The 23,776-nt window shown below is 37.8% G+C and overlaps 1 protein-coding gene across 5 annotated transcripts in view; it reads right to left on the bottom strand.

The window, feature by feature from the left end:
• Positions 1–23,776, bottom strand: part of iqch (IQ motif containing H) — a 181,800-nt gene that overhangs the window by 84,127 nt on the left and 73,897 nt on the right. For all 5 annotated transcript variants that reach the window (XR_006309444.1, XR_006309445.1, XM_043677177.1 and 2 more), the window contains exons 13-14: positions 11,870–12,142; positions 6,811–7,002 (exon numbers count right to left, since the gene is read on the bottom strand). Coding sequence is in view for 3 of the 5 variants with exons in the window: in XM_043677177.1 (XP_043533112.1) it covers positions 6,811–7,002; positions 11,870–12,142 (465 nt within the window). In the remaining 2 variants the exon portion in view is untranslated. The remainder of the gene's footprint in view (positions 1–6,810; positions 7,003–11,869; positions 12,143–23,776) is intronic.

Genomic DNA, 23,776 nt, shown 5'->3' with positions numbered 1-23,776 from the left:
CTACTATCCTTGGCTGGACCTATTCCTACCCTAGTCATTCTTTTATTCCTAACATACCTATAGAAAGCCTTAGGGTTTTCCCTAATCCTACCGACTAAGGACCTTTCACGTCCCCTCCTTGCTGCTCTTAGCTCTCTGAATTTGATCTGAATTTTTTCTCCACAGGTGTTGCCAGACCTGTTAAATATCTTCAGAATTTTCTGTGCTTATTACAGAGTTCCAGTATTTGCAGTATTTTGCTTCTGCATAGTTGCAAGATTGTGAAAGCAGTTCTTTCAGTAGTGCCACCAGTGATCTACAATCTCAAACCACAATGCAAATGGGGGGTGGGGGGGGGGGTAAAGGAGTTCCAGAAAAGTAGCATCCTGAGAATGTTTGACCACCTCCTTCATATGTCACAATATACACCCACTGTATCTACATCAGAATAAGTGAAAACCAGGGAGCTGAGGAGGACATGAGATGATGTACCTGTTTCTCTCACTGATGTTACCAGTATCACATCAATATAGTGGAGAAAAGGTGTCCACAGCAGATAGAGGCGAGGGAGGGCATTCACGCTAGCTTAGCTCATGGATCTTGAAGTAGTGCTTACTTATACCATTTGGCATCTTATATATGTCTGTAAGTCCCTTCTCAATTTTAAGGTTAAAGTGTCCTAGTTTCTCATAACTCAATTTCTTGACACTATGGATCAGCTAGTGTAAACTACATCCTTGGCTGGAATGCTTCCCAAATGTCTTTAAATGTGCTGATGAATTACAATAGCTTCTGAGATACAAACACAGCTACATATCATGTGATTGTTAAGGAATCCAAATATTCCCATGAAAGACATTCTGTGATAGATGTCTTGCTTTTAGGTGTGTAGTAAGTGATGAAGGAATAAACAATACAGGAAAATGAGACTCAGCAACTAAAGACAACAATAATATAAAAATACATGTGCATAAGACAGAGTGAACAGGAAATATTTCATTTCAGATTTTTTCAAAATTAGTTTCACAGGAACAATTTCCCCCTTAATATTTTTCAAAGTACTCAGACAGGTGGGGTAAATCTGCAATTTTGTACTTTTCAGAGTGTGAGTCACAGATAGGATAACAACACTCTGCCCTCGTAACTAATCCACCGTGGAATGCTAGGTTCTTTTTAGGAAAATGGATTTTCTGCAAGTATCTATGTTGACTTATACATGCACTGAAAGCAATTGCAATATTCCATATTTCATGCTCTCCTCAGCATCAGCACTTCCAGTGGTGTTCATAAAGTCTTCAAGAGATATTTGCTATGTCAGGTCTATCTTTCAATAAGTTATATTATTATCTTAATACTTATATAATTTAAACTACTGATTACAAATCAGATTCAATTCATCGGCTTTTAAATATATTGTTTTGAAATAAAATATGAACATATAAATTGTTTGAATCTCACTAACAACCATATATGACCTGAATAAATTCAAATTGAAAGGGAATGTTTTCTTCATTACCCAATTTACCTGTTGCATTCTAACTCCTTCATCTATCAACATCATATCCATATCAGTTAACATATTATAGCATCTACAGAAAAAAAATTGTACGATTATCTTCTTGTAATTGTACCTTTGGTTTCCTGATATTATCTAAACATTCCTGTATAGTGGTCGTTGGTAGTATCAAGGTTGTAAGATTATACTGTGTATAGTTTAATAGAGTATACGTATAATGTACTTTTTAATATCTTAATAAGTAAGCAGTCAAAGATACAATTAAAGAATTTGCATTCTGGAGAATTTTAGTCAGAATGAAATGGCAGTTTTTTTTACACTCTCTTGTGGCATTGCTCAAGCCAGGGGACTACTTTTAAGATAATAAGAATATTACAGAATAAAGTGGGAAGTTGTTTGTGTTAAGTTAAATGCTTGCAGGATGTGAAAATTGTGTTGTTATATACACTCATATCAAATTATAATATATTGTAGCTTGAGATCTGTGGTACCTGTTATTATTCTCATTGCTCAGGAAAATGGTTTTGCAGGTGTTTTTTTGTGGAACAGATTAATGCTGATAAATTTAAATTTGAAAAAAGTGGGACATAAATAGAAGGATTAAAAAAAAACACAGGGATGACAAGTTTCTCACTGGCTATTTTATTTCAAATATTTCAAAGTAGCAATGCGTATTCGATGTTTTCAGAAATTAGATGTTCTTAGGTTTTGAATTATGCAAAAACTAGGTAGTGGATGGTGTGACAGTAGATTTAGGGGAACAGTAGGATTCAGGATGATTCAAATAAGCAGAGGTAATGGTAGTGGTGGGAACTAGAGGTTGAAAAGTCTGGTGGGAACGTGAAAGGTTAGGCCATGAGGAGCGTAAGGTGATACAAGGACATTCACTCCTTCCAAAAGACCCATTTTAGTAACATGTTTCCCAACATGAATCCAGACCAGGAATCAAAATCTTTCTGGCTCTTTAGCCAATTGGGTTCTGTAACACACATCTGCAGGAAAGGCGCTGCAATAGGTTAAATAACTAGAAGTTCGTTCACTTATAATGCTGGGGAATATGGCCATGCAGATTTTATTGCAGATATGGATGACCCTGAGCAGTTTTCACTGGCAAAATTCAAGAGTCGAGTATTTCTCACATAAAGCAAATATTGTTCTTCCTGTTCAACTGCTGACATTTGACAAATGCACCAAACAACTAACACCAGGGTCCCAGCATTGCATAAACATTCACAAGGCTTGAAGGTACAGGAAACATATCTTATCCATCATTTTCTCCCAGTAAAAATATTCCCAGATCATATCCCCAAGGGACCACTCACACCAGCATGAAACTTATAGCTTCAGTGTCCCTAAAGTTTGAAGCAGCACACAAAAGTAAAATTTACAAATGTCTTAACCAGCAGAAACCCAGTGCCCTTGTTGTTTGATAACCTTTGAGTAACAGAAAATTTCTGCAGATTCTAATCTTCTTATTGGTTGGTCTCCATTTAGTGAGATTTTCTTAAGAAGTTGAACAGATTGTCAGAGCAGATCGTGTATTGGGAGGAAGTAGGATGAAGGAGAAAAACAACTTTTCATCATTCCTAGAGCTATCTGCTCTGTGACCTTTATGTCTATGCAGTCTGTGTTATATTTAATATTGAAAAGTAATTATGACAAATGAAATTTTCACCATTTACCTCTCCCAGCCCAGTAATTGATTTGTCCATTATTTTCTTTTCAATTGCAGTAGTATTCTGTACTATAAACCCTTAGTCCTTCAGGTAAGGTTTCAAATAAAAACAACTGCAGCCATAATTAGGTCGACACAGCAATCTGGTTGCTAGTAAATAAAAAGAATAATAGATACCACTAAGTGAGGGGACCACAGATGTGCTTAAATGAAAATATTTGTGCCCTTGCACATCACTACTTGCTAACCACCATCATCAGTAAATGCAAGCCAACATCAAATAGCTACTCTGGAATTTGTAATTGCAATAAAAACATCAAATAATAGCTTCCTTTGCCTTAGGAAACCAGGCAACCTTTTTCTGAGATCTATTAATGTTTTTCTTTCATTAAAATTCATTTGATTTCTGTGGCAGAATTGAAACTTTGCTTCACATAATCACAAACCATTCAGCTTGCATAGTGCAAATTACTCTGGGACCTTCTTTAAGTTCTTGTAGTATGCTGAAACCATAGGTTAAGCTTTGATAATTAAAGAATGCTGTGCACTCAGACTTAACGAACCGTTTTTCGGACCAAGCATCTAAATCGGCAATTTTGATTTGTAAAGTGAGGAAGAAGTCTTGCACAGGCTTGGTCTTCTCCATTAGAAGAATATATTGAGTATATTTGGGGAAATAATGTTAAAGAAAGGCAACGAACTCTATGGCGTAATCTACATAGAAGAATACACGTGGTGTAAAAGAGTTTTGTAGAACAGAGGGTATGTAGATAGGGTTCTCAGTGCACTTCCACACACTTACAGAAGCCTACTGAAAGGTATAAACCCTACTTTACACATTTGATGCATTTGAAATAGCAAATAAAAAGTAAACAGACTATTGGGAATTACATGGAAATGTTAACTTATAAATGGAGAGGATAGCAAGAGAAACAGAGTTAATGTTTCAGGCTGTTGACCTGTTGACAGGTTTGGTGAAAAATCATTGATCTGGAACATGAACTCCATTTTGCTTTTTTCAAATGCTGCTGAAAGTGCTGATTGTTTCCAGCATTCTATGTTTTTATTTTGAATTCCCAACCTCTTGTAGTATTTTGCATTAAGGAATATCTTGTACGTTGAACATGTAACATTCGGGGAGAGGTCCATTTACTTCATTCTTCCTAATGTGAAAGCTAAGTCTTTGCATTTAGAAATGCGGAGGTTAGCCAAGCATAGTGAGCATAGATTTGGTAAGGCAAATCAGATTTGAAAAATCCAGCAGACGTTTGATGAAGTAGTGATGAATTGGATAGGGAAAGTGAGTTTAGTGTTATTGTAGCAAGTGGTTAAGTAGGTGATTGGATTAATTTATTAGTTAATTGACTGGGTAGATATGAAGAGGGATTATTGACATGGTGATTTGGTGGTGGGAAAGCTGTTGTATGTAAGAGCTCTTTTTGATATAAACAAAAGAGAACAAAAAAAAGAGGGAAAAGGTGGAACTGTTGGGTATAAGAAACAGTAAGACTGTACAGTTAATAAACTGCATCCCAAAGGAAGGCTCTTGTTTTTTGCCTGGCCAACTGGCTTCAATCTTAATTGACATTTCAGAATTTCATACTTTTCTGAAAAGCCAAAACAGACTCTAACTATTAACTCTGTTTCCAGATCTGCTGAGTTTTTTCTAGTATCTCTGGGTTTGTTTCAATTTCTAGCATCTGCAATATTTTGCCTTTATTCTAGTAACGTTTAGAAGACTTGTATATAAATTTTCAGGGGGGGCTGATGACAAAAATGTAGATTACCGCGTAAGGAACTTTAGCATAGCCTATTTGTTGGTGCTAAAATGAAGGATTATGGTTTATACATGTTTTTCAGAATAGTGAGAATTTGGAAAGCTTGATACAATGAAAATGAAAATTTATTTACCTCTGTGAACAAAGGATGATTAATTTCAAGTTGCAATGAGAGAGATCAGGAGCAACCTTTATGTGCGGAATTGTTAAGGAAAGTGAAGCGGACTTACATTGCAAATTGTTGAGGAAGGGACCATAGCAACTTTTAGGAGACAAATATTTGAAATAAAGAAGAGACGTGACCATGAGAAAACAGCAGGCTAATGACTCTGGATTGCTTTAGCACAGATACATTGGTTTAATAGTCCTCCTTCCTAAACCCACAAGTTCTGTGATTCTACCTCAACATTACGATTCAACAAACACTACCAAACTGGTTAATAATTTCAAGTACAATTGCTAATATCAACTCTTGAATACTGCAGTAAAACTCAAGGCAGGTTGATTAAAACTCATTACAAGGGAAATTGTGTCTCACTCACTTGACTGAGTTTTTGAAGAGGTGACGAAATTTGATGAAGGCAGAGCAGTAGACGTTGTTGATATGGACTTCAGTAAAGTATTCAACAAGGTTCCGCAGGGTACACTGGTTAGTAAGGTTAGATCATATGGGATGCAAGCCGAGCTAGTTAATTGAATACAAAATTGGATTGAAAGTAGGAGATGGAAGGTGACTGTAGAGGGATATGTTTTGGACTGGACGCTTGTGACCACTGGTATGCCACAAGGATCAATGCATATATATATATATATATATAAAAAAAAATGATTTGGATGTAAATATAGGAGGTATGGATAATAGGTTTGCAGATGACACCAAAGTAAGTGGTGTAGTTGTCAGTGAAGAAAATTATCTGATTACAATGGGACTTTAATCAGATAGGTCAATGGACCGAGGAGTGGCAGATAGATTTTAACTTAGATAAACGTGAGATGTTGCATTTTTGTAGAGCAAAGCAGGGCAGAAGTTATACAGGACCCTGGAGAGTGTCGTCGAACAAAGTGGGTATAGATGCATAGTTCCTTGAAAATGGAGTCACAGGTAGACAGGGTGGTGAAGAAGGTCAGAATTGCCTGCGTTGGTCAGAATATTGAGTATATGAGTTGAGATGTGTACAGGACATTGGTTAGGCCACTTTTGGAACATTGTGTACAATTGTTGTTGCCGTTCTATAGGCAGGATGACATTAACCTTGAGAGGGTGCAGAAAAGGATTTATAATGATTTTGCCAGGGTTGGAGGATTTGAGTTACAGGGAGAGGCTGAATAGACTACTGGGGCTTTTGTTCTTGGAGCACTGGGGACTAAGGAATATCCTTATAGAGGTTTATAAAATCCTGAGGGGCATGGATAGGGTGAATAGCCAAAGACTTTTTCCTTGGGTGTAGGCGTCCAAAACCAGAGGACATAGGTTTAGAATGAGAGGGCATTTAAAATGGACCACAAGCTACAAGCGGAAGTGGTGGAGGTAAGTACAATTACAACATTTAAAAGATATTGGATAGGTATATGAATATGAAAGGTTTAGAGGGATACAGACCAACTGCTGCCAAATGGGACTAGATCAGATTGGGATGTCTGGTTGGCATGGATGAGTTGGACCAAAAAGTCTGTTTCCATGCTGTATGACTCTATAACGGTATGACTCCCCTTTGAGTTTTGATTGAAATACTTATTTATAGTCAGTAATATATTTGCATTTATTGCAGTAGATTTTTCAAAATAAAAAGTTACCATCATTTCCCATTAATACTTGTCTTGCTTTACTCCAAACCAAACAGTGAGACTACAGTCATACATACCTGAATCCATTTCTTCTTAAGCCATACTGCAGGACCAATTTCCCTAAATTCCTTCAGAATCGGCTTATAACACTTCAGATGCAAGACATCAAAATATGCAGTGCCTCTCCCGCCAAATTCAACATCCAGTTTGAACAGCCAACGCTTAATTTCCAGATTTTCGAGAATAAGTTGAGTTAGAACTTCATGCATCTGCAAAAATGAATTTCAACAGCATAAACAATATCATAATTATTCAAAAACAGATTCAAAATTATGAAGACATGCTGACCATTTATTGCAAATATTAAATTATCCATACTTTATTAATCAGAATCAAAATAGAATTTTAACATACATTATAGTTATTAAACAAATGTAATAGTTACACAGGAAGGCAGACCAGTGGACTACTGGCAGTGCCACTGGACTGGTAATCCAGCAGTCCAGGGCCAAATCCCAATGATACAATTACTAGAATTCAAATTCAATACATTAATACATCTGGAATGGAAAGCTAGTCTCAGTAATCATGAACTAATCGCTGAGTGATTACAAATACATCTGCTTGACTAATGTTCTTTAGGGAAGAAAATGCGTCAATCTTACTTGGTCTGGCCTACCTGTGGTTCCAGACCAACAGCAATGTGTTTGACTGTTTACTGTCCTCTGGGATTTAATACAAGGCAGTTGTGCAATTGGGAATCCCAAAAAAGAACATAATAAAAGTTCTGGTCAGTGTTTCGTGCCTGGTTAAATTTCTATACCATCTCAAAGGATTTCAGCTTGTTTTTAATTCCTTGCCCAATTAAATGGCTTACTAGCATGATGGAACTTCCAAAATGAAATGTAATATTAGGTTGCTATTGCATGGTTGAGTTTAAGGAAAAGTACAAGTTTCACTGTATATCTAACTATGCCTGTCTGATCTGGAATTTTAACTTCAAATAGCAGCTACTTGAAATGGAAACATTTCCATTGGTCAGTGAGATTCTAATGATTTTAAGATGGAAAAATATTTTAAAATATCGTAAAAATAACTGAAGTGGATTTTGACAAAAATATTTTTCATATGAAGTTTGTATAGGATGTAGAATCCTCCATTTTAAACTGAATTAGAATCCATAAATTCTTTTCAAAGGGAATGAGATAGTTGCTTGAAAAATGAGACATATTAAAGAGTATGGGAGCAAGCAGGCAAGTGGGATTAGAAACGTATCTGATGTAGAAAAAAACCATTAACACAGACTTGATGGTGCTGAATTGCTGGTTCGATACTGAAACATTCTGCAATTTTAATACAAAATGAATCTACATGCAGACAAAGGGAGAGAGAGCATTTAACAGTCAGACTTAGCAGACAGGAAATCATACTAAAAAAAAGCATGAAAGCCTGAGTTGCATGCTGAGAGCAACATGTATAAAATTTACTGCACAGAAACTAGTCAGTTGGCCTAACTGGTCGATGCTTCATGAGTCTCCTCCCACTCCTCTTCATCTGTCCCTATCAGCACAACCTTCTCCTCTTTTCTCCATCTCGTGTTTAGCCATAGCATCTCCTTGAATTCATGCTTGCTATTCATCTCAACTATTCTATGAGGAAGCAAGTTTCTCATTTTCACCACTCTCTATGCAAAGGCATGCTAAGACAGACCAGAAATGACACAATGAAGAAAGTAAATCAGGAAGAGAGGAGCAAATTCTGCAGTTACAGAGATGACAATAAGAGGAAGCGTGCAAAGCATGGAGGCAAAGAGAAAAAGATAGAAAGAGATGAATTATCTCAAAAGAAAGTGATCAGAAGACTGAAAGAATTATGCTTGGTGACAGTAGCAACTAAAGGAACACAGGGATGAAAGGGAAAAAGAGAGAGAGGGAGAAAGGGAGATAGGGAGACTTCTTTTTGCCTGTGATCAGTACGATGAAAGGGCATCTTGCCCAAGACAAGTTTATAAAAAATTTATTTTCATATCTGGTATGATTCAGAGTAAAGTAAGATTTTACATCAAAGATAACAATGCTGGGATCAGGATCTGGGACTAGAAATCTCCACAGAAACGTGGAATGATATCTGGGAAAATGCTAGAAGAATTACTATTTGTAACAGAACCCAGGCTATCCAGCTGAAGATACTTCATAGGGCCCATATAGGACCGGTTCGATTGGCAAAATTTAAGGCAGGAGCATCTCCAATGTGTCCTAAATGCAAAATAGAGGTGGGCACTCTTGTACATTGCTTATGGACCTGTCATAAGATCCGTGGATATTGGACTAAAGTAGCAAGTACCCTGACAGAAATTTTAGGAACGGAAATTAAAGTGGACCCTGTATCTCTCCTCTTGGGCTTTTCGAACTTTCCCTCCCTGGAAGGAAAAATATTTTGGTGAACTGGGCGGCGGAGGGCCCCCCTGGACTTTGCTGGTCCGCGGCCCCTCTGGGGAGGAATCCCGCACGAATACGGGTTTTATTACATCTGATGTTAACACATTCCGAGCATGTAAGAGACTTAAATATACACTCTGGTTAGTTGTAGGTTAGATTAGTAGATAGTTGAGTTTTGTCTGTTTGTTTTTTTTGTTTGTTTTTTTTTCTTTTCGGTTTTTTTTTGTCAAATTTTGGCTATTGTATATTTGAGCTAATTGTATATCAATGTTTATATCTGAGAGTTTTGTTTATTTTTGTAAACTTGTAAAAATGTTAAATTTCTAATAAAAATATCTATAAAAAAAAGATAACAATGCACTCTATACATTTCAACTATTTATATTAACTAAGTTAATTGACAGTAGACATTTTATTCAAAGTAACAAAGTAAAAATACTCCATTCTTGCCAGTTGAAATTTAAACATAATTTAAAAGTAAGTTTTAACATATGTACATCCACCAAATTGCACAGGACCTATATACTATCGGCATCTTTCTTTGTCTGCCCCACTCACCTCACCTCCCACACAACAAGTTGTTCTTGGCTTGTTGGGAAGCAAATAACCTTTTTGAATGAAGCTTGATGGTGTAGTACACGTGAATATTTTGAAATTTTCTGAGTAATTCTTTTCAATAATATAGATTGAAGAAGCTATTTGCTATATTTAAACATGAAAGTTGAAAGATCAAATTGATGCCTGTACTCTGCAGAAAATTCAGTTACAATTTTAAAAAAAACATGGTAAATGTAGAGGTGTGTCGTCTATCTTTGCTTTTTGTGTTCAAGAATTTGTAGCTTCAGGGGAATATTGACCAATCTCTGCAATCAAAATGTACTTAAACACACAAAATAAAGATTTATGCTGTAGATTGAGTGTCTAAATATTGGCCAGTATGCTGAAATTGGACTAACAATTCTATTGAAGTGATTTCTCATCATAAAAAGATCCTCTTTCATTGTGAATGATTTACACCACTTACCCAAACTGTTATAAAATCAAACGAGGATGTTGAAAGCATTAAAAAAAATTGAGATACAGGAAATACATAGAGCTTCAGTGAAGTCTTAAGGATAGGTCCCATCCAAACCGTTAACCATATTTTCCCTTCAAGATGCTGATGGTCATGCTGTTCACCGCCAGGATTTAATGTTCTTATTTCCTTGACTGCTGCGTCTCCAAAGGCATTTACTTCTTCTTTGCGAGAGTTCCACAAGAACTAGTTGTATTTGATTGCCTTTATTTGTGTGTGAATCTGGACCAGCAGCATTCACTAGTTATCCAATCACAGGAATCACAATAGCCAAGTCTGACCTTACCCACAAGATCCGCGTATATATAGTTACCAGAATGAGACTAACTAGATTGTAATCAGGAGTAGTGGCATCAGAAAACATTCTCTCTGACAAAGGGGTGGTCTTGTCATTTGTAGCAACCCAGCTGAAACATCGTTTGGGATAGGGAAAGATAATAGGGGTTAGGAATCATATCTGAGATATTTCGTTTTTTTTGTTTCACTAAATCCTGTACAGCCAGTTCTCTCTATCACCTGTGCAGGCCAACAATACTGTTGAAAATTAAATGCATCCAGACTTGTGAAGTAGGCAAGGTTAAAGGAAAATGAGAAATGATCTCATTAATAATATTATGACATGGTCATAACTAAGCTGAATAGAGAAAAATTTGTAATAGCATTCCCAGTTTGATTCCTAGTCTGAGAGATTAGGCTGGCAGTAGAAAATTCTCACATTAGCAGAATGTCCTATCTATGGTGGCAAAAGCAACCAGGCAGCACAATCTCAAACACTAACACTTACAGAAACTATGTATACGTGGATATGATGGGTTCAGACTCAACAGCAATGCTCCAATAGAGGAAAAGAACTTGTTGTCCATGCTCACTCACATAGAATGGGAACCTGGCTGAGGTACAAAAAGTCAATACTTAGGACATAGCCCGATATACCACTGGTGATCAGAAACCTATCAATCTCTACTTTAAACATGCTCAAAGACTGAGGCCCTCTGGGGTAGTGCATTCCAAGGGTTCACAACTCTCCAAGGAAAACAATTTCTCCTTATTTTGGACGAAGTGGCATCCACTTATTTTTAAATTTTGCAATCTGGCTATAGCCTTGTCAACCAGGGAAAACATCTTATCTGCGTCTACTCTATCCCTTTCAGCATTTTCTAAGTTTCAGTGAGATATTCTCCCAATTTTTGAAACACTAGCAAATACAAGCCCAGTTTGACCAATCTCTCTTCATAGGACAGTCTCACCATCCCAAGATCAAGTCTGGTTAATATGTATTGCACTCCCTATATGGTAATAATATTCTTCCTGACATAAGGATATGAAAATAATTCATAGTAACCAAGCTCCAATATAAAGCAAGACTTCACTACTCCTGTACTCAAATCCTCTTAGACTAAAGGCTAACATTCCATTAGTTTGCTGTGTCTGCACGTTAGCCTTTAGTTAAGAAATACTCTGCACATTTGGTTCTCCCACCTAAGTGAATAACCTTACATTTGAGCACATTTTATTCCATCTAATCATTAGATTAATGAAATATACTAATTTGTTGCAAAAGTTCTAATCAAAAAACACTGAAGATGTGAAGGAGCACACTTTATTAATATAGTTTTGACATACCTGCTGAAGACTGTATATATCATATTCCCCAGGTGGCACTGGCACAGTAGCACTCGCAAAGATTCTTTTGCTTCCAGACTTGCTACTGTACAGATGGGCCACTTCCGGCTCTGGGCCTAGAATTGGTACATTTAGCATATCTGCAACAGCTAAGTCATCCTTGTGTAGCAGCCCGCCAACGATGTATGCAGCCTTGCCTTCAATGAGATTTTTTATTCGTTTTATTGTCTTGGGACTGTATTTCAGATGAGTGGCCAGGCACAAGTGGTGGTTCTGTGAATAATGACATTACTCTTGTTAGATTGTGTCCTTTTCTGCTCCCAAGACCTAATTTATTATGCTGTACACAACAAATACATTATTAATAGTGGGCTAGGTTGTGACCAGAGCTATAGTTTAGCAGTTTAAATTGATAAAAGCCACCAGTGTGGAGACTCACAACAGTTCCATAATCCTTCACATTTTTAGTGCATCGTAAATGGGTTCCTTGGGAATTCAACTAATTACTACACATCTGTATTTATTTGATCCACGTGGAATTATCCTTCTGTCGCTTGAAAAGATGCTGGCAGCCTTCAATAACAGCGATTTATCTAAACGACAGTTGTGGCACAGTTTAGGACTAAAGCTTGAAGAAAATCAATACAAATAACTAACAAAAAATGCATCAGCTGGACTGCAGTGACATTAAAAAACACACAGTCCTACACAGTTCTACAGGTTACTAGTCTGTAACGAATTTCTTCTCACAATACGTGCTGTGCTCTTACTACTACTCTCAGTGAATTTTCATATATTGGGGACTATAGTACAGGAAACCTTTTTTATAGAGTTTAAAGTTGCTCAAGAATGTAAGAAATGTTACCTGTAGCAGAATGTAAAATAATTTTGTTAGAAGAAAGGGTGCTTGTTCAAAAGTCATGGACCAAGTATTCAACTATACACACCAGGAAGTATCAGATTCCAAATTGTGTTGAGTCAGCTGTACTTGGCAGGGGGTAGGTTTGGTATACTAGCACTGACTCAGCATTTCTGGGTGAGCAAAATTAAAATTCAGAAGCGTTTTTCATTCCTGATTGTTAAAACAGCAATCTATGCTTTGTGTGGAATCCGGGTAAAAATAGGGACAGCCTTGATTGTGATTCCTCCTCTGGTTCAACAGCTTGATAAAACTCATTGTCTAGCGCCACACATGAAGAATCATGATTTAAAAAATAGCCCTGATAGGCTACAATCTGCTCTACCATCTGAAATCAGGAAACTCAGCAAGGTAAAGGGCTCCAACCAGGAAACCCCTGGTCTGTGTGCTTTATTAGTACTGTAGGCAGTGCCTGTACTCACTTAGTTTAAGTGGGAATTGAAAATAGATTGATTGGTCTAATTTTCTCCAATTTCTGTACAATTATAATTTAGTAAGATACCTTTATGATTAAAATGCAGGGGCAAGATAGCTGTTAAAGACCTGTAATTGTTCTAGGACAATCTTATTTTATCAATGCTGAGAAAGATATCACAGCAAAAGATAAAATTATAAAAGGGATAGATAAGATAGAGGTAGGCAAGTTGTTTCCACTGGTGGGTAAGACTAGGACTAGGGGACATGGCCTCAAGGTTAGGGGGAGTAGATTTAGAACAGACCTCAGGAGGAAGTGCTTTTCCCAGACAGTAATGAATCAATGGAATTCTCTGCCCAAGGAAGCAGTAGAGGCAGCTTCATTAAATATATTCGAGATACAGTTGGATGGGTTTTTGCATGTTAAGGGAATTAAGAGTTATGGGGCTAATGCAAGTAGGAGGAGCTGAGACAATGGATAGATCAGCCAAGATCTTAATGAATGCTGGAGTAGGATTGATGGGACAAATGGCCTACTCCTGCTTCTATTACTATGAAAAGGGAAATGGGAACCTCTGCCTCTGTCTGTTATATCATAGGCGTTGACCTTGTCCGGACCTAAATCAGTACCACACCAATCCAAATAGCTAAGCATGAATCCTCAATCAAAATCACTTATACACGTCTTAAATTATACTTGATATATAAAAATACAGGTTTTGTTCTTTAAGAAGTCTTTTAATACTATGTCAGTTCAATGTTTATTTTACAACTTCATTGCTATTTTGTGCCCTTAACAAAAAGGGTTATAAACCTATATATTTCCCCTAAGATACTGTCACAGTACCAATGTGATAAGACCTTTGCTGTGCACAAACACACATTTTCAGCATATATTGATCAACAGCTTGGTGAACAGTGTGCTTATCAAGGTGAAGATTCTTAAGGATGGAATAGACAAGACTGTTCCTTTTGCGCCACCTGGTGAAAGCACATCTAGAACACTGTTGCTGCAGAACCCAGCTCCATTCCTCCAGATGCCTCAGTATCACATTCTGTAAAAGTATGGCAAACCTCAAAATGGCAAAGTGTTCAATTTCCTAACATTAGCATTTCTCATTTTTCTTCAGTGTACTTGTTTTGAGTAACTGAGATTACCAAATTTAAGCTAAATTAGAAACTAAGTGTAAAAAATACAGAAATAACTCTTCGGAGGGGTCAGTATGGACTTGTTAGGCTGAAGGGCCTGTTTCAACACTACAGGGATTCGATATAAAAAACACACACAGATGGTGAGCTTCATGCATCACCTGCCTATAGTGCAGTCTACCTGTGTAGACTTTGTGTGTGCATGCAATCTCGTGATGGGAGAGAAACCAGGTAAGGGGAGCAGGGAACAGAAAGGAATTAAGGTCAATTTTGCACAAAGTTTGAGGGGAATTCCTCTCCAACTATTCAAGCAAACCCTAACAAACTTTAAGAGACTGGCATCACTGATACTGCAAGTAGTGGCTGACCCTAATATAACTCTTAAAATTCAAGATGCCTTCTGTTTGAGGAATCCAGATCCCTTCCTAAGTTCTATAGTAAAGCTATTCTCACTGCATGTTCTGGCAATCCATTCCAGAGGTCAATGGCTCTGGAAGTAAATACATTTTGGCATCTAACCTACTTCCACATTTTCTGTATTTTGTATTGATGACAACAGGTCATTCCCTCCTTATCTATCCCAATGCCTAAAGGCTAGTGGAATGGCAGGTGCAACATGATGGTTCTGAAGAAGCGTCACACTGGACTTGAAACAGTAACTCTGTTTCTCTCTTCTCAGATGCTGCCTGGCCTGCTGAGCTTCTCCAACATTTTCTATATTTGTTGCAAGATGATTTTGTTAGTTAATAAAAAACTTACATAAATATTATGAATACAAATGAGGAGCATGAGTAGACCATTAAGTTGCCTTTAAACAGCATCTAACATTTTACATTTGACAGATGGTTAAACTAACTGCATGTAGTTTCTTGTTTTCCATATCCCTTCCTTTTTGAATGAAGGAATTATAGAGACATAGAGATGTACAGACCCTTTGGTCCAACCTGTCCACGCCAACCAGATATCCCAACCCAATCTAGTCCCACCTGCCAGCACGCGGCCCATATCCCTCCAAACCCTTCATATTCATATACCCATCCAAATGCCTTTCAAATGTTGCAGTTGTACTAGCCTCCACCACTTCCTCTGGCAGCTTATTCCATACACATACCACCCTCTGCGTGAAAAAGTTGCCCCTTAGGTCTCATTTATATCTTTCCCCTCTCACCCTAAACCTATGCCCTCTAGTTCTGGACTCCCCCACCACAGGGAAAAGCCTTTGTCTATTTATCCTATCCATGCCCCTCATAATTTTGTAAACTTCTATAAGGTNNNGGAAAGCATACCAAACACCTTCTTCACTATCCTATCTACCTGCGACTCCACTTTCAAGGAGTTATGAACCTGCACTCCAAGGTATATTTGTTCAGCAACACTCCCTAGGACCTTACCATTAAGTGTAGAAGTCCTGATAAGATTTGCTTTCCCAAAATGCAGCACCTCGCATTTATCTGAATTAAACTCCAACTGCCACTTCTCAGCCCATTGGCCCATCTGGTCAAGATCCTGTTGTAATCTGAGGTAACCTCCTTCGCTGTCCACTACACCTCCAATTTTGGTGTTATCTGCAAACTTACTAACTGTACCTCTTATGCTCACATCCAAATCATTTATGTAAATGACAAATGACTAGATTGCTATTTCTAATCTAGTGGACTTTTCCTGAAGTCTACAGAATTTTGAAAAATTAAATCTGTCCAGCAACTGTTACGATTTCACCTGACGGTAATACTTGGCAAGTCAGATCCCAAAGTTGAACCTGGCTTGCTATACCATACATTTATTTTTGCAGTTGGTTAATATGGTGATTTGTCACTGAAATTCACTAATATTCACTGAGACCACAAATGTCCTTCAATGACAGAACATAAGTTTATTGTTTAAAAAAGCTGTATATATTTACTAAACTTGGAAAGATCTTAAAACTAAAATTAAAACAAAGTTCCAATGTGTTTCCCAATATCATTCATTAAAGAGACTCAATCCAAGAAAAAAAAAGTCCTTTCTCAGCTTTTCGTAACTTAACCAACCCTTTCCAGTTTCTTTCACTTCCACTCTTGAGATTGTTTTTATGATTCTTTTCCAAGTTCACTGACATGAACCTCTCTCAATTTTCATGGTCTGACTTTCTCTGTTTAACAACTTGAAGACTTCTAATAATTGACTCTCCTGGCTTGGAAGTTTTTTTAGACTAAAACACATTTTTACTGAGTAAATGATTGCATTAACCTCTTGATCCTCCGGTGAGAAGAAAAAGGCTATCCCTTCTGAACTGAACTCTTGTTCTTCTGAACTAAAACTGTGAATCATCTATTCTTAAGTCGAAACTAAACTGTGTTAATGTTTTTTACCATTTCTGTCATTAACCCAAGAGTATAAACATTCCATCCATTAACATTACAGGAGTTCTCCTAGTACTCCACTACTCATCTATGCTACCTCTAACTGTCCAATTTTTCCATTCTATGTTTAAATTAAAGAAAAAAAACATGAATATCATCATACCTTTCTGAGAGCTCATGTTATTTCTTCCTTTGTAATATGTCCTACTGTCTAGTTACAGTTAGGGGACCTATACATCACTTCTACAAGTGATAAGAGTCTTTATCATTTCTCATCTCTATCTAAACTTTCTCTAATTTTTGGTTTCCTGAATTTAACACTATTGTGCTAATACTATCAATAATTAACAGTGCTGCTCTTCCACTTTTCCAAATTTTTGGCATTCCTAAAGGTCATGTATTCAATATTCAGGTCGCAATCTACATAATATTGCAGTTGTGTGTCTGTAATGGCTATCAGATCATACTTGTTTACTTCTATTTACATTCAGGTTCAAGGCCAAGAACACTAAGATACAGAGCCTTTAGTTTTGTCCTTATTATGATTTTTGCAATCTCTAGCCATATCTATTCAATTGGTCTTAGATTTGTATTCTATCCCTTACTGTCATGGTCTACTTATTATTTCCTTTATTCCTCTCTTGCCATATCTCTATACTTTCATTTATCACATTTTCCCAAATTTGACTCCTGCCTCCACCATTCAGTTTAAAAAAATCTTTCTCTGCTTCCCCAGTTATATGGCTTGTCAGAACACTGATCTTAGCATTGTTCAGATGTAGACCATCTCTATGGTACAGGTGCACTTTTTCCAGTCCTGGTGCCAGTGTCCCGTAAATTGGAAACCACTTCTACTGCACCAGTCTTTAAGTTACACATTTATTTCACCAATTTGTATGTGTTTTAGGTAATAATCCAGAGACTAATTTTGTGCCAGCTCTACAAACTCACTATGTAAAATCTCTTTTCTGGTCCTGTCATTGGTATCTACATAGACCATGATAACTGGATACTTTCTTTTCCACTGTACATTACTTTCTAACAATGCATAGGTGTCCCGAATCCTGGTGCAGGACAGGTAGCACAGCCCTCTGGACTCTCATTCTTTGCAGTAGTGAACAGTGTCAATTCTCCTCATGATACTATTCTTACCATCACAATGACTAAGTAAGTATTATCTATGCATTTAATAAATTCAAGTTGTCCACTGTGTTCAAGTTGTCTACTGTATTTGCTGCTTACAATGTATTCTGCTCTACACTGGGAAGACCGAATACAGACTGGGTGATTGATTTGCAGTACACCTACGTTCTATCTGTAAAAAGGACTCTTAGCTTTCTGTTGCCTGCCTTTACACACCACCATGTTGCCTGGCCAACATGTTTGTCTCAGGCTTGCTGCAGTACTCCAGAGAAGCACAGCACAAGCTGGAAGAACAGCACTTCATTTTCCACTTGGGGGCTGCTCAGCCTTCAGGACTCAACATCAAATACAATAACTTTGGAGCCTAATAACTCAGAAACCTGACTGGAATGGAACACTGTTGTTTGTTGTTGAACACCAAATACAGCGACTACTCATCACTTGGGATAGTCCCGGCCCAGGACAGACATGGCTTATTTTTCTCATCAACCTGTTCAGAGATGTTTTTATAGATCTCTGGAGCAGGTGGGACTTGAATCCAAGTCTCTTGATCCAGAGGTGGGGACAATACTACCACACTACAAGAACCCTTTGGCTCAGATGATGAGTTCCAGATGGGCAGGCCATTGCCTGTTACCAAGACAAGTCGTACTCAACAAGTTCCACAGGGAGATTAATTTGTGATTTTCCATGAGCCTCCTAGGGATTATCACACCATACTAATGCATTTGGTTTAACAGCTCATCCAAAAGACAGAACCTCTGACAGCACAGTACCATCAGACCGTTCATCCACCATAAGGCCAGGAGTGAGGATGTTCACAGATGATTGCACAATATTCAATACCATTTGTGACTCTCCGATACTAAAGCAGTCAATGTTCAAATACAGCGGGATCGTGACAACATCCATGCTGGGGCTGACAGTTGACAAGTAACATTTGTGCCACAAAAGTACCGGGCAATAATCCTCTCCAATAAGAGGAAACCTAATCAACACCCTGGTGGCTTACTACTGATCATAAACTGAACTGGACTAACCATATAAATACTGTGGCTATAGGAACACGTCAAAGATAAGAGGAATCCTGCAGCAAATAACTTGTCTCCTGATTCCTCAAAATCTGTTCACTATCTATCTACAAGGCACATGTCAGGACAATGATAGAATACTCCCCATCTGGCTGGATGAATGTAGCTCCAACACTCAAGATGTTTAACATCGTTCAGGGCAAAGTAGCCAACTTAACTGGCAGAGCACTCACAAATATTCTAACACACCAGTAATGCATAGTAGCAAAAGTGTGTACCATCCACAAGATACACTTCAGAAATTCACAAAGACTCCTTCGACATCACCTTTCAAACCATGATAAATACCATCATCTGCAAGTTCCTCTCCAAGCTGTACACCATCCTGACTCGGAAACACATTGCCATTCCTTCATTGTCGCTGGGTGAAGCTTCTGGATCTTCCTCCCTAACAGTACTGTGGGCATACCTATATTAAATGGATTGTGGTGGATCAAGAAGGCTGTCACTACCACATTCTGAAGGGCATTTACAGATGGGCAATAAACGCTGGCCCAGACAGAAAAGTCCATGTTCACTGTATGAATAAAGAAAGTACTGCACTGGACTGCCATGATTTTGTGCAGTGAGATTTGAACCTGGAAACTGTGAGTCAGAGCTAAGTGTGAAGTGGAAATAAGTGGATTGCATTTCAAATGCCCTGAGTAGATTTGGCGGCAGAACAGCCTCCTTCTGTGCAGCACAGTTTTTAAACAACAACAAATCCCTTTCTGCAACTCAACAGTAACTGGGTCAAGACTGTCAGATACAGGTTCCATAGCTCATTTGCAGTCAGTGAGAAAAGGATACTTTCATTCCTATTTCTTGCATTGGATTTGATCTTAGCCCTGTTAGACTAGCATCGAAAGCCTTGCATTATCTCTTAAATCTCATGAAAATTAAAGTACTATGGATGCTGAATATCTGAAATATAAACAACGGTAGTTTTTTAAAAAAATATTCCTTGGTGAAGACAGTCACAATTTTTAAAAAGATTTCTCAATCATTTTCTTGTTTCATTACAAACTCTCTTGTCTCTATCTGTAATGGGTTCAAATGTTTTTGCTGTTTTTCCTTTTCACACAGCTATAGAAGCTTTTACTGCTTGTTTCATGCTTTTTGCAAATTCACTTTCATATCCTTTCATATTTCATAGGGGATAATCGTGACCCACTGTTCCACAAGCCAGTACAATACACATAGAATTTCAATTGAACAACTAGATTGACCAGTTTGCTGGTCTGACTGTTATTCAGGACGAAGTAATTCACACAAAGTTTTGCAATTAATAGAACACTGTAGCTCAGTGGTTAGCACTGCTGCCTCACAGCACCAGGGTCCCAGGTTCGAGTCCAGCCTCAGGCAACTGTCTGTGTGGAGTTTGCACATTCTCCCCATGTCTGCGTGGGTTTCCTCCGGGTGCTCCGGTTTCCTCCCACAGTCCAAAGATGTGCAGGTTAGGTGAATTGGCTGTGCTAAATTGCCCATAGTGCTAGGTGCATTAGACAGAGGGAAATGGATCTGGGTGGGTTACTCTTCGGAGGGTCAGTGTGGACTGGTTAGGCCGAAGGGCCTGTTTCCGCACTGTAAGTAATCTAATCTAAAAGAAAATTCAACTACTGGCAGAGAAAGAAAAGGATTCCTAATCTATCATTATGTGACTTTTAAACTATTCTCATTTAAAATCACTAAACACACACACAATCATTCCTGCTTAAGGCAGATGGAAGATAGACGTTAGACACATATATTATGGATGAAAACAAAAAGCAGGGAGCACAATTCTGAAAATCAAAAGTCTAGACGACAATGAGGGTGAAATTGTCTTAAATGTTTCTTCATTTTTGTCACTGATGTCACAAGGTTGTAACTAAAGCAATGGTCATTCTTTTTACTTTCCATATTTGATCCAATGGACTTCGATCTTTTCTTGTAAGAATTCTTTCTTTCAAGTTTTCTTGGTCTTGCTTTCTTTTCATCCATACTGTGAGGGAGTGGGATACAGAGATGTGTACGGTTTTCAGGCTCTGAATGTCTCTGGCTGCCCTGCACCTACAGATTTGTAACAAACTGCAGCTCAACCAATCCAAGGGTTGTTGTCTGGCAGTCTTCCCTCAACTTAAAACCTTCTGCTTCATCCCTGTCCCAAAGTAATGATATCACTGCTTCGAAAAGCGACATTGTTTTGCACAGCAAAAAATGTGCATCACTTGATTTTTCTAAGTTGCAAAATTCTCTTGGTATTTCAACTGTATAGTAGTCTATCTTCAATTTCAGTTCATAGTGCAAAAAGGTAAAATATGTGGCCTCTTACTCTATTTTCCCATCTTTTCTGAGTCTTAGAGATGGACAGCATGGAAATAGACCCTTTGGTCCAACTCATCCATACTGATCAGATATCCTAACCTAATCTAAACCCATTTGCCAGCATTTGGCCTATATACACCTCTAAACCCTTTCTATTTGTGCACCCATCCAGATGCTTTTTAAATGTTGCAATTATATCAATCTCCACTCCTTCCCCCAGCAGCTCATTCCTTACATGTTCTCTACGTGAAAAGGTTGCCCCTTAGGTCCCTCTTAAATCTTCCCCCTCTCACCTTAAATCTATGCCCTCTGCTATGGAGTTCCCTTATCCTCGGAAAAAGACCGTGGCTATTCACCCTATCCATGTCCCTCATGATTTTATAAACTTCAGCCTCCGACATTCCAGAGACAATGGCCCCAGCCTGTTCAGCGTCTCCCTATTGCTCAGACCATTCAACCTTGGCAACACCTTTGTAAATCTCTTCTGAACCCTTTCAAGTCTCATAACGTTTTTGCTATAGCAGGGAGACCAGAATTGTATGCAGTAATCTAAAAGTGGCCTCACCAATGTCCTGTACAGCCATAACATAACCTCCTAACTCCTATATTCAATGCATTGACCACTAAAGGCAAGTGTATCAAAATGGCTTATTCACTACCCTGTCTACCTGTAACTCCACTTTCAAAGAACTATGAACCTGTACCCCAAGGTCTCTTTGTTAAGCAAAACTCCCCATTAAGTGTACAAGTCCTGTCCTGATTTGCCTTACCAAAATACCACACTTCACACTTATCTAAATTCACCTCCATCAGTCACTCCTGAAGAAGGGCTCATGCCCGAAACGTCGATTCTCCTGCTCCTTGGATGCTGCCTGACCTGCTGCGCTTTTCCAGCAACACATTATCAGCATTGGCCCATCTGATCAAGGTCCCATTGTACCCTGAGATAACCTTCTTTGCTGTCCACTACACCACTAATTCTGGTTTCATCTGCAAACTTACTAATCATTCCTCCTATATTCACATCCAAATCATTTATATAAATGACAAAAAGCAGTGGATCCAGCACTGATCCTTTCTTGATCCTCACCTTTGCTGACTTCTAAAATAGTCCCAATTTTCAGGCTTATTATTTATTTTAAGCAGCTTTATAAGCCCTTCCTTTGATGTAACACAAGCTGTTACTTCTCTTATTAGCCATGAGGTTGGATCACTTTCCTGGTTGGATATTTGTGCCTCCAAGGAATGCATATTAGCCACTGCCAACATATCATATACGTTTTAATCTCCACAGTCAACAAGGTCTTCATACTTTGTAGTTTTGTTTAGAGTTAAAATCCTAGTTTCAGATTGAACTATGTCACTTCCAAACTTAATGTAAAATTCTGACATATTATTGTCATTGTTCCTTAAGACACCTCTACAACTAGATTACTAATTCACACTTCACAATAATAGAGTTAAAGCAATATTTTTTATGATTGGTTATTCAATATTTTTTCCAGAAAACTATCTCAGATACATACCAGGTTTTCATCTTCTGCAGCTTAAGTACTAATTATGTTTACTCAATGTCTATGTAGATTGAAGTTCCCCATGATTACTATACTACTACCCTTGCTATACGCTATCTCATGATTTTACCATGTACGACATAACTATTACTGCTTAGTGATGTATAAATAACTACTATCAATGTTTACTGCCACTTGATATTTCTTAGCTTCATCCAGAATAATTCTGTATCTTGATCTTCTGATTTAAAATCCTCCCGCATGATCACATTCTTAATTAACAGCTTTTCCTACCTTTTCTTTTTTTGCTTATAGTTCCCAAATGTCAAATATACTTAAATATTCCTAGACTTTGTCACTTTGCTGCAGTCTGAAGAGTCATATTAGACTTGAAACATTAACATTGTTATTCCCTCATAAATGCTACCAGAATGGCAGAGATTTTCCAGTACTTTTTGTTTTTATTCCCGTTTCTCACTGCTTCTTCCTGTGGTACGCACAATTGTCAACACAAGCAAGTACAAATAAAACTAATTTCTCAGAATTATTTTTTGATTGCGTGCAGAAACAGTTCTGATTATGTCCAAAAAACAAAACTTTTATAACTGCAGTGTTTTTATATCATAGATAATGCTGACACTGCATTTTCCATTCAATGTCCATGATTGTTTGCTATATTTCTCCGCTCCAAAGGCCAATTTATTTTTCTTCATGTATCATTCTACATTCCATTTTCTTGTCATTAAAAAATGAAGTTCGCATACTATCGTCAATGCACCAACGAGGCAGGGAAGAGGGATCATGCAAACATACATACGAGCTACCAGCAACCTTATTTTTAGTTTACAAATATGTACAGCATTGATTTTTTTTTTATGCCATGAAGAAGTGGAATGTGCGTGGCAAATCCCTGCTTTAAGCTCTGAAGTGACCAGTTCTACCTCAGAGGGGCAAAGGAGAATTGCTCTCACAGATAGTTACAGAGTATTATTAGTAGTATCCTGATTGAAGAACATCCACTTGGGAATGTTGCTCAGTATGGTTTGACT

Source organism: Chiloscyllium plagiosum, chromosome 36 (assembly GCF_004010195.1).
Source record: "Chiloscyllium plagiosum isolate BGI_BamShark_2017 chromosome 36, ASM401019v2, whole genome shotgun sequence".
Classification (NCBI taxonomy): Eukaryota; Metazoa; Chordata; class Chondrichthyes; order Orectolobiformes; family Hemiscylliidae; genus Chiloscyllium; species Chiloscyllium plagiosum.
The sequence above is the reverse complement of the archived record's forward strand: the minus strand, read 5'-3'. Positions and strand labels throughout refer to the sequence as shown.